The sequence below is a fragment of the Myotis brandtii genome, unplaced genomic scaffold, assembly GCF_000412655.1.
Source record: "Myotis brandtii unplaced genomic scaffold, ASM41265v1 scaffold626, whole genome shotgun sequence".
Taxonomy (NCBI): domain Eukaryota; kingdom Metazoa; phylum Chordata; class Mammalia; order Chiroptera; family Vespertilionidae; genus Myotis; species Myotis brandtii.
The window spans coordinates 207,882-219,730 of NW_005370394.1; the positions used below are offsets into that span (position 1 = coordinate 207,882).

Here is an 11,849-nt window from a genome sequence, read left to right on the forward strand (position 1 = left end):
GGGAATCAAAAGGTACAAAATTTCAGTTATAAAATAAATAAGTCATGGGAATGTAATGTACAGCATAACGACTATAGTTAATAATATTGTAATGCATATTTGAAAGTTGCTAAGAAAGTAGATCTTCAAAGTTCTCATTATAACAAAAAATTCTGTAGCCAGCTATATGATAGTTGTTAACTAGACTCATTATGATGACTATTCCACAATACATAAATATCAAATTGCTGTATACCTGAAACTAATATAATGTTATATGTTGATTAGATCTTAAAAATAAAAACAACCTTAAAGCATTTACCCAGTTTTTAAAAAGGTGTTTAAGAATTTAAGTCACTTACCTTAAACTGTAATCATCATCATCTTCATATGATTTAATTTGTGCTGAAATAGGCTGAGATCGTACTTCTTGCTGATCTCTCTAGTTAAATGAATAAAGATAAGTCACATAGGAAAAAAATGAACAAAAATAGGATTTATTTAAGTGCCTTTTTTATTATTAACCATTTCAGATTTGTCCACCGCTTCCACGAAATTGAGGCACAGAATTCTAAACAACATGGTATGAAAATAAGGTTTGTAACAATGTAGTTGCACCTTTCATCCATTCTGGGTTAAGAAAGTCAATTCTAAGGGGAAAATGTTAGTATGTCAATGCCTTTATATGATCTTATCCCACTCCTGCTTCCACCCTACATTAGAATCTTCAGTTCTGTGTAATATGCAAAGGAAATTATACTCACAAGAAATGAAAACATAAATCCATTAGATGGGTAGAAAAATTTGTCGCAAATAACACAGAACTACAATATTAAGAATACCATGAAAAGGCTAAAAAAGAAGCACTAAGAGTAAAATCTTTTGGCAAAGATATATCAAGAAATAAAAGGGAGCAAACAAACATTCAATGTGACAATAATTATAACTATCAGTTTCTGCGGGGGCAGGAATGCCCTCTCCTCTTTCCCACCCCTTCCCAGTTTTCTACTCTACTCTTTTTTTTTTAAATAAATAAATTACAAGGTCCTTATTAGAGGGCTCTTGGAGCAGAATACATAATGAATCCCTCATTCTACCATAACTTTGGATTTCTTTTTCAAGCATTTTCTGGCTCTTCAGACACTGGCAAAACTAAAAGATGTAATAAAAATATTTCTTTTTAAATAAGTTTTTAATTACAAATGCAACTAGCAAATCTGCATCCATTATAAAAATATATTACCTGAAATGTCATATATACTACTCTAACAAATAATGATGGATATGTATAAGGCCTTAAAATAAAATATCACCTCTTTCCTGCACCCATCAACTCCAAAGTGGGGTGGAGGGTAGGGTTTAAAAGAAAGAATTATAATTAAATTAGGGTAAGAACTAAAAAAAAAAAAAAAAAAATTAAAGCAGCCACTTTATTTCTCTAAGGCAGCGGTTCTCAACCTGTGGGTCGCGACCCCTTTGGGGGTCAAACGACCCTTTCACAGGGGTCGCCTAAGACCATCGGAAAACACATATATAATTACATATTGTTTTTCTGATTAATCACTATGCTTTAATTATGTTCAATTTGTAACAATGAAATTGGGGGTCATCACAACATGAGGAACTGAATTAAAGGGTCGTGGCATTAGGAAAGTTGAGAACCACTGCTCTAAGGAATGCTACTATATACTATCATTTCATAATGGGAGTACTGATGTATAAGGATGGATGCTTAAAGCAGGAATAACCAATTGGTACCCAGAATGGGGTAAAATATGCTTACATTGTCTAGTGTTATAACCTCATTACATTTTTCCTAACTATAAATCTGATATGGTCTAGCTAGCCCTAAGAATGTAAGTAATAGGCATCTGAGGAATTTAAGAAACAAATTACCATCTGAATAAGAAGTAAATTACCATCTAATAATTGTTATCCTTTATCCAGCTTTTGCCCAGAGACAATGTTATTTCCTTCCTTACAGAATTACCAGTGTTAATTCTACATAGCTATTCTCAAATATTAATCTTAAAATAGTTGGAAAATTTATTAAATATTAATGTTCTTATGATTGGACATCTAAATGGAAAACACTTTGTGGCTTTTAGAAAATATATGCTTATAAAAATCGCATGCATGCATATATACACACACCTACCTACCTACACATATATTCATGTTCAATTTTTAATAATTCATTGAGCTTAAAATTTATGCTTTGGGTACTTTTTTGTATGCATGTTATAAATCAAATTTAAAAAGTTAAAAAAACTAGCACACTTACATGGAATTACTACTAACATTTACTTACTATTGCTTCCTCAGCTTGTCGAACGAGATCAGCTGTTTTTGCCTCCAATTCTGCATTTAAACGCCTAAAAGCAGAAAATAATTTACTAATTGGAATATACTGAATATTCTAACAAAAATAAAAGTAATTAAATTTCAGTAACTATACCTTAGCTCAGCGATGGCGAACCTTTTGAGCTCGGCGTGTCAGCATTTTGAAAAACCCTATCTTAACTCTAGTGCCGTGTCACATATAGAAATTTTTTGATATTTGCAACCATAGTAAAACAAAGACTTATATTTTTGATATTTATTTTACATATTTAAATGCCATTTAACAAAGAAAAATCAACCAAAAAAATGAGTTCACGTGTTGCTATCACTGCTTTAGCTAATCAACAAATTCCAAAACAAATGACTTTTTATTCTAAAATTAACAAAATGACTAGAACACTCATCTCCAACTGCCCATGATTCCTCCTTTTTTGTGGTAGAAATTCAAACAGTGTAACTCTTGTCTTCTCTCTGGCCCTCATTTCAGGTGTAATGGCTTATTTGGGAAGAATAAACTGGTGGGTTCAACTCAATGCCACTCTTCATCATCTTGGGATGAACTCCAACTGGGGACAGGGGTGGGGCAGGGTGGGAGAGAAGCCTGCTTTGGCCTCGGGTGTTGCTGTGACATTTTTATTCTATTCCTTTTTTATTTTTCATCTATAGCATATTCACAATTTTGCACTATGTTTTCCCATAACAAACAGAAGGAATATGTTTATCTCTTTATAATTAGTGCCTTAAATGGATATGAAATACTTTAATAAATTGAAGTTAACATAATGTATGTATCAATCTATTCCTATTGTTAGTTCAAGTCCCCCCCTTTTTTTTTTCACTTTTAAAGGTAACAATATAGCCCTAGCTTGTTTGGCTCAATGGATAGAGCCTAGGTTGCAGGCTTGATCTCATCCCCACCCCCTCAGACAGGGAGCATGCAGGAGGCAACCAATCCAATTTGTCTCTCTCACATCCATGTTTCTCTCTCTGTCTCTCCCCTCCACTCTCAAAAAAATTAACAGGAAAAATATCTTCAGGTGAGAATTAACACATACATACATACATACATAAATGTAACACTATAATAAACATATTCAAAAGCATGTAACTTTTTTAATTCTATTCATAGACTAAAATAGAATTTAAAAATTTCTGGAATATTTAGGATCTTTTGCAGTTATATGAAGAAAATATGTTGAGCAATTTTTAAAAATTAGATACTTTGCTGTTTTTCCCCCAATATGTGATTCTGAAGTAAACAAACCACTTACAACACCAACCAACCACCCCTGAAAAAAAAAAATAAAGCAGTAACATATCTCTTCTTAAAATAGTCCAATGTTTCAGAAAATATTTTTACATCTTAGGATGAATTAATCAAAAGAAAAATAACTAATAAAAGCTTAAAGTTCCATTTAAGATGGCATTATCTGAGTTTTCATATTTCCCTAACAAGAACCATTAGAAGCCTCTGGGAAATGTAGTAGACCAAAATGATTCAGAAGGCTTTTATTCTGCTCAAACCCACAGAAATAATGTAATGAAGGCTATACTGCTAAGCTCAATAGATGTAATGTAAAAAAGGCTATATTGCTAAGCTCAAACTCAGGCAAGGAAAATAACCTGGCACCAAAAATAAAGCAGCAACTAAAAGTGAGAACAATTAACAGGAACAGAAGACAAAATAGCTTAACAGCTAAAAAATGATGCACGTGTGGGAGTCATGGAGAGCTACACTTATTAAACACAAACAAAAACACTACCCATAATTTTAGGTGAACAGAAATGAAACTATAGCCATTGGTGAAAAAGAATCTCTTGTGAGTAGAAAGAGCATACAGAAATGTGGTCCAAGTTTTTCTTACCAAGATGGTATATAGAGGCTCTATGCCAAAACTTTAATATAGAAAGTTGGCCTAGAACCAGTCAAAACTCTAAGCTAAATGCAAAACCATCTTTAGGGACATTTACTCATTGACAATATATAGAACTCTCTCAGAAAGTAAACCCTGCTAAAGATGACTTCACAAAGATAACAAAATTGCCTAAAGAACCAAGTCACCAAGAGGGATAATCAGCAGATACAAAAAAAAAAAAATGTATAAGAATTGAAGATAATAAAACAATTAAATAAACATTTTTCATTAAAAAAACAAAAAAGCAAGAATAGAACCCATCAGGCAAGAACCAAACATTACAAAAGAACACTAAATATGGAAAAGAACAAAACAGAAATTACAAAAATCAAAACACAGTCATTGAAATTAAAACCTCAAACTCAATGGATAAGTTGGACAACAGAATGCACTGAAGAAGGAATGAATGAACTACCAGACAAATAAGAGGAAATCACTTACAAGGAGGTACAGAGAAACAGAAAGATAACAATACAAAAGAGAGATTAACATCCACTAAAAATAGACTGCATGACAAAGACAGATTTTTATCTACCTAATAGAAGGTGCAGAAGGAAATCCCAGATAAGGAGGGAATGTCAATATTTAAAGAGATAATGCTGAGAATTTTCCAGAAATAAAGAAAAATATGAATCTCAAGCAGAGTTAAGAAAACAAACCCACACCTTATATATCATAGTGACACTGCAGAACTTCAAAGACCAAGAGAATATTCTTTAAACTGTGGAGTGGAAAAAATAGACCATCTAGAATTCTATGTTCAGCTAAACTGTCTTTGAACAATAAGTGCAAAGGAAGAAATTTTTCAGAAAGAATGGAGAATTTAAGACTCAAATTTTCACAGAAATAAGTAATGAAGGGTCTACACTTCAGGAAGAAGAAAACTGAACTTGGAAAAAAAGAATTATAAGAAATTAGAAAACATAATGATAAATCTAAATTAGTACAGACTATAAAAATAACAAAGAGGGGTGTTCAAACAAAGAGGAAGGAAAGTATACTCCAATATTTAACTTCACAGGCAGGAAAAAACAAAAACAAGTTAAAGCAGTATTTCCACACCAGTAAAAGTGAAGACAATATAAACTCATTCAATCCAACAGAAGTCATAAGAACTAAAGGAAAGGCATAGTAAATACAAAACACAAAATAAGATAGCCAAAACAACGTCAAATTAACAAGCAAAATAATATAAATAAATTCACTTATTAGAAGGCAGAAATTATCAGACACGATATAAAAGGAATACTCTTAAAGCTAAATGACATAAAAAGTTTGAATATAAATGAAAAAAGATATGACAGAGATGACATACTAATGAAAGGAATAATTCATCTAGAGCAGCGGTTCTCCACCTGTGGGTCGCGACCCCTTTGGCGGTTGAATGACCCTTTCACAGGGGTTGCCTAAGACCATCCTGCATATCAGATATTTACATTACGATTCATAACAGTAGCAACATTACAGTTATGAAGTAGCAAGGAAAATAATTTTATGGTTGGGTCACAACATGAGGAACTGTATTTAAAGGGCCAGAAGGTTGAGAACCACTGATCTAGAGGATTTAAATAAATAATATATCCCCCAAACAAAAATGGACACAATTATATGAATAACTAGAGGCCTGGTGCACAACATTTGTGCACTCTGGGGGGGGGTCCCTCAGTCCGGCCTGCACCCTTTTGCAGTTCCAGAGCCCTCAGGGGATGTCCAACTGACTGCTTAGCTGCAGTTGGACATCCTTGGACATCCTTAGCACTGCTGCGGAGGCGGGCCACTGCGCTTGCCAGTGGTGAGCCCGGCTTGTGGCTGAGCGACGCTCCCCCTGTGAGAGCACACTGACCTCCAGAGGGCAGCTCCAGCATTGACCAGCTGCCCCTTGGTGGTCAGTGTGCATCATGGTGACTAACTGTTCTGCCGTTTGGTCGATTTGCATATTACCCTTTTATTATATAGGACTAGAGGCCCGATTCACAAAATTTATGCAAGAATAGGCCTTCCTTCCCCCGGCTGCCAGCACCAGCTTCCTTCTGGCACCCAGGACCCGGCCTTCCATCTGGCCCTGGCTTTGTCCAGAAGGACGTCCGGAATGACGTCGGATCTAATTAGCATATTACGCTTATATTATTATAGATTATTTTTCAATTATAGTTATAGTTGATTTTAGTACATCTCTAAGAAACCAATACAGCCAGTAGAAAAAAATGGTGACATACTGATATTATGGACATGAAAATTAATTAGTCTGCTCTAACAGATGGTCAACAAATAGTAAATATACTTAATATCAAAGATTATTTTTAAAAAAAGAACATGTACTTGATCACAACTAAGTTTCAATACATTTTTGAAAATCAATGTTATATACATTATGACTATAGTTTAATTAAAATAATTTTTTAAAATAAAAATAAAACAAGAAAACCAATATGTTTAGAAACTAAAAAACACACTCTTTAAATAATTAATATGAAAATCATAAAATATTTAAAACTTTAAATGACCAAAAAAGAAATATATATCAAAACAGGTCCTACAAAATAGATAAGCTATAGTCAGAGAGAAATTTACAGAAATTAAATGTATTTATTTAAAAATAAGAAAACAACCCTGGCTGGTTTGGCTCAGTGGATAGAGCATCAGCCTGTAGACTGAGGGGTCCCAGGCTCGATTCTGATCAGGGCACATGCCAGGTTGTGGGCTTGATCCCCAGTGAGGGGTATGCAGGAGGCAGCCAATCAGTGCTTCTCTCTCATCACTGATGTTTCTATCTCGCTCTTCCTCCCCCTGCCTCTCTCAAATCAATAAAAATATATTTTAAAAAAATAAGAAAACAAAACAATAAATCCATCGCAATTAGAAGAGATAAAAATAATAAAGATAAAGCTAATGTAATTTTAAAGAAAACATAAATTAGCAATAAAACCAAAAGCTAATTCTCTGAAAAAAATCAATAAAATATATAAACAATATTGGTAAGTCCACAAAAGGTGTGCATTGGATTACAGTCAAGATTTAAAACATAAGAGCTAATTAGAATAAACTTAATATATTTTAAAACATATTAAATGGACACTTTTCTAGAAAACTATCAAATAACCAAAATCTATTCTAGAAGCAACAATTACTAATGAAATTAAATTAACAAGCAAAAAAGGTCACCCCAGGCTGTTTCACAATTTTAGTCAAAGAGCAGATGATCCCTGATAACAAAAAGCTTCCAAGAACCGAATAAGACAATATTGAAAAGCCATTCAGCTTATTTCATGTGACAAGGATAATACTGGTATCAAAACCAGAAATGAAAAGAATGAGGGAAAAAACTGAAAGGCCAATTTTACTTTTGTTCATAAATTTTAAAAAACCTACATAAAATGAAAGCAGATTTAGTAGTTTTTAAAAAGAAAATAAGAATCTGCCTTTGTAGTGCAGTATGTTAAAACATTAAACAAGGAGGTGAAAAAAAAAAACACATTTCATCACCTAAATTAATTTGGGGGGGGGCGTGGAATTTTGATAAGATTTAACATTCATTCAAAAGAGGAATTAAGGGGAACAGTGTCCTTAACCTGATTAAAAAAAACCTACCAAAACTCTATAGCAAACCTCAAACAGTGATAAGTTACTAAAAGTGGGGCCCCTAAAAATTAAGATAAAAAGAGAAACAAACAAACAAAAAACCCATTTACCATTGCAAGAAGAACATTAAGATACCAAGGAAGAAACTTAAATAAGGAGGTAAAAGATCTGTACTCAGAAAACTACAGGACCTTGGAAAAAGAGATAGAAGAAGACATTAACAAATGGAAGAATATACCATGTTCATGGATTGGTAGAATCCATATGATCATATAAATTGACACAGAAAAAGCATTTGACAAAATTCAATATTCATTCTTTTTTTTTTTTTTAAAGCTCCGAGAGAGAGAGGATTCTAAAGCTTTTGCCTGGTTTTCTCTTGACTTCACTCCATTCACCTCTTCCTATTGCTGATTTTGCTTTGTATCCTTTATTGTAATAAGTGATAGCCATGATACCACAACAACAACAAAAAGTTAAGCAGAGCTGATGATCTTAATCTATATAAACACTGGTGTTAGGATCAACACACAAAAATCAGTCTTCTTACACATTTAACCAATTAGAAAATGTAGTAGGTAAAAAAAAGCCATTCATTATAGCAACAAAAACTATATAGAACCTTGAAAAAATTACATATGAAAGACTTTTATGTAGTAATATAATAAAATAATAGTAAAGGACACTCAAACACCCATGTATAACTGGAGGTGTACCACATTTGTGGAAGGGACGATTCAATAGCATAAAGATATCTGTTCCCTGCAAATTAATCTATAAATGCAATGTAACTGCCATTTACAGGCAGGGGGTTGGGCAGGTGGGGGTGGGGGGTGAAGGCTTGTCCTACCAGTTATCAAGACCAATTGAAACAGAGGTCACACAATCTTATTCTATAGCTCTCTGGTTTTATGATGTACACATGAAGCTTGGAAAATCTAATGACTTCAATGATCAGCATGTTCCTTAGTCTATCCTCTTAGTGATTATTTCCTCCAATTCTGTATTGAAATCCCTGGGAAGTCCTGTGTTCAGGTAACTGAAAAGACATCACAATATGCTTAAAAGCAAGACAACATGTGGTCAAAATATTGTGTTATGAACTCATATTCTTGCCTATCAGAATGACCAAAACAAATACCATATGATTTCACTTATATGTGGAATCTTCTAAAACAACAACTACGAAAACCAACTAACAAACTCAAAGATGCAAGGGACAGATTGGCAGGTACCAGAGGGGCAGAGGTTGAGGGAGGGAGTAATTAAGACATAGTAGTGATCACTATGTAGTACATACAAATATTGAATTATAATGTTGGACACCTGAAATACATATATATATAATGTTGTATACTAATTTCACCACAATAATAAAATTTTAAAAAATGGCCAAACAGTTTACTTTTATCATGGTGCAGAAGTGACCTAGAAGCTTTAGTCAGAACTTGGGAACCAAGTTGAAACATCTCAGATTTGCAACTGCAGAGTACAGGTAACAGACCTAATTACACCTGGGCATCTTTACCACAAAACAACTTTTGCTAAAATAAAACAGTCTGCCTTTAAGCTGGACCATATCCCTAATGACAGCCAGAGCCAGGTGCAAAACATACCCTTAAATAAACAAATGGTATTTAGTGCTATCTGGTGTAGAGTGATGAAAATAACTGAATTGTTTATGGACAACAGGTCAGTTGCTTAAGTACACTCTTAAACAGGAATAACAGACCCATTTCATCAAATCGAGAGGGATGATTATGTTCCTACATGCTATATGGCAAATGGTATGTGTTTCTTTCATCTACAGAGTGTACATGTCAGTTTTAACTTTAAATGTGCTTTGTACAAACTACATGGTAACTCTGTTTAACTGTTTAAAGAACTGTCAAAATGTGTTCCAAATTTTAAATCAAATTAGTTTCTTTAAAAGAGAAAGTGAACTGTTAAAATATAATTTTTTTGTTTTTGTTAAGGGTATATACAGTGGTAAATAAAAACATGGTCTCAGACCTTGTGGAACTCATCACCCAGTAGACGCAGTGGTTCTCAACCTTCTGGCCCTTTAAATACAGTTCCTCATGTTGTGACCCAACCATAAAATTATTTTCATTGCTACTTCATAACTGTAATGTTGCTACTGTTATGAATCGTAATGTAAATATCTGATGTGCAGGATGGTCTTAGGCGACCCCTGTGAAAGGGTCGTTCGACCGCCAAAGGGGTCGCGACCCACAGGATGAGAACCGCTGCCACAAGTGAATGTATGGGAACGCAAAGAAATATTAATAAGACAATAAAGAAAAAAAAGAAGAAGAACAGGGGTGCCTACTTAGCATAGTCAAGGAAGGCCACTCTGAGCATTATGGGTAGAAAGCATGTGTGACTGCCACCCAGGAAAAAGCTGAGGCCCGTTAGGCTGAAGTGTGGGAGGCAAAAAGGAGAGAGCACAAGGTCAAACAAGAGGCCGGAGTCAGATCTGACAGAGCTTTCGAAGTGCAGCATGGAATCATTGCAAAATATTAGGGACGGGAATGACATTAAAGCATCCATCTTATATAAAAACTGCTGTTTGAAATTTTAATCCTGCTATTTCTGGCTTCTGTAAATGCTTGTTGGCTTAAATAATAAGGAAAGTAAGACTACTCCCATTTCAGAGAGGCCATTAAACCTTCCCCAAAGTTATCAGTGCTGGTGCCAGGCCAAGCCTTTGGTTGAGGTCTCAAAGCCCCAGCACATTGGGCCCTTTAAGGACTTGCAAAGGGAACCGGAAAACCTTCATATTTGGAGGACAAAGAACGTAAAATAGTATAAATATGGGAAACTTTGTGTGTGATTTCACCCAGAATTTGAGAGACATTTTCCTCTGGGCCCGCGCGTAATAAATGTAACTCCATCTCTCTAAGCGTTGCTTGGTTCTTCTCCGGTTTTTCTGTAACATTACGATCAAATTAAAAGATTATTCTCGGCGTCTGTGTGAAAACTGGGGGATGAAGAGTGAAATCGTCTGAGAATGAAAACGCATGTTGTCAGGATCGTTTGCAATTATGTTGAGCTGATAAAGAAATGAAATCCTCCTCCCAATCCCACCAAACGTGGACGAGAACATTCCAAACGCCCTGAGAAACAGGCTTTCCATTTAGAAACCAAGCCTACAAGACATTTACATACGTAAACTCTAGGGCAGTGATGGCGAACCTATGACAAGCGTGTCAGAGGTGACACGCGAACTCATTTTTTTGGTTGATTTTTCTTTGTTAAATGGCACTTAAATATATAAAATAAATATCAAAAATATAAGTCTTTGTTTTCCTATGGTTGCAAATATCAAAAAATTTCTATATGTGACACGGCACCAGAGTTAAGTTAGGGTTTTTCAAAGTGCTGACACGCCGAGCTCAAAGGGTTCGCCATCACTGCTCTAGGGAATTGGAATCAAGTGGAATTCCTTAAACTATAAACGGAGCTATCCGTGGCAATTCCGGCTGTCCTAACCGCGTCCAGCAGTATCATCTCACCGACGAACATGTAGGCTCGGATTAAATTAAAATTTCGCTCACTTCGAACACCTTGGTTGGACGCAGGCGAACTCAAGTTAAAAAGACGGAAGAGAATGCTGGGCAGTGAGCTGTCCCAACGCTCCCGTCACCAGGAAAAGCCCGTGTAAGCAGCCTCACTTTTAGGCGAAAGAACGAAGGAAGAGCTGAACCGCCCAATGTCTTACTTATAGTCTTCCTCCTTGGCGAGGAGGTCCCGGCGCGGCGCAGCAGGTTGCTGAACGCGGGGCGGGAGCGGAGTCCCTGTCCGTCTCTGTAAAAGAGACGGGGACGTTCAGACCCAGAATTAAAAGAGGTTCTGGTCCTCTACCCCGCCCCGAACCTATACGCGACCCAGGAGTCTGGGGTTGAACCGACCCTCACGCCACGACCTCGACCTGCCATCTTTCGCGGCCCGGACGCCGTTACCGAGGCAACAGAGTAGCTTCCCGCGAGAGTTGCCTCCTTTCGGGCATCCTCACGCCGAAGGCGCCGA

General features: G+C 35.6%; 1 protein-coding gene across 2 annotated transcripts in view; it reads right to left on the minus strand.

Moving 5' to 3' along the window:
- Positions 1-11,849, minus strand: part of TEX9 (testis expressed 9) — a 48,504-nt gene that overhangs the window by 36,242 nt on the left and 413 nt on the right. Inside the window, exons 1-4 of one of the 2 annotated variants that reach the window (XM_005880118.2) lie at positions 11,732-11,779; positions 11,542-11,627; positions 2,291-2,354; positions 342-421 (exon numbers count right to left, since the gene is read on the minus strand). In XM_005880118.2, coding sequence (XP_005880180.1) covers positions 342-421; positions 2,291-2,354; positions 11,542-11,627; positions 11,732-11,758 — 257 coding nt within the window. In that variant the 5' untranslated portion in view covers positions 11,759-11,779. Of the gene's footprint in view, positions 1-341; positions 422-2,290; positions 2,355-11,541; positions 11,628-11,731; positions 11,780-11,849 lie in introns of those variants that run through there. The other variant, XM_014528238.1, reaches the window with a different exon arrangement.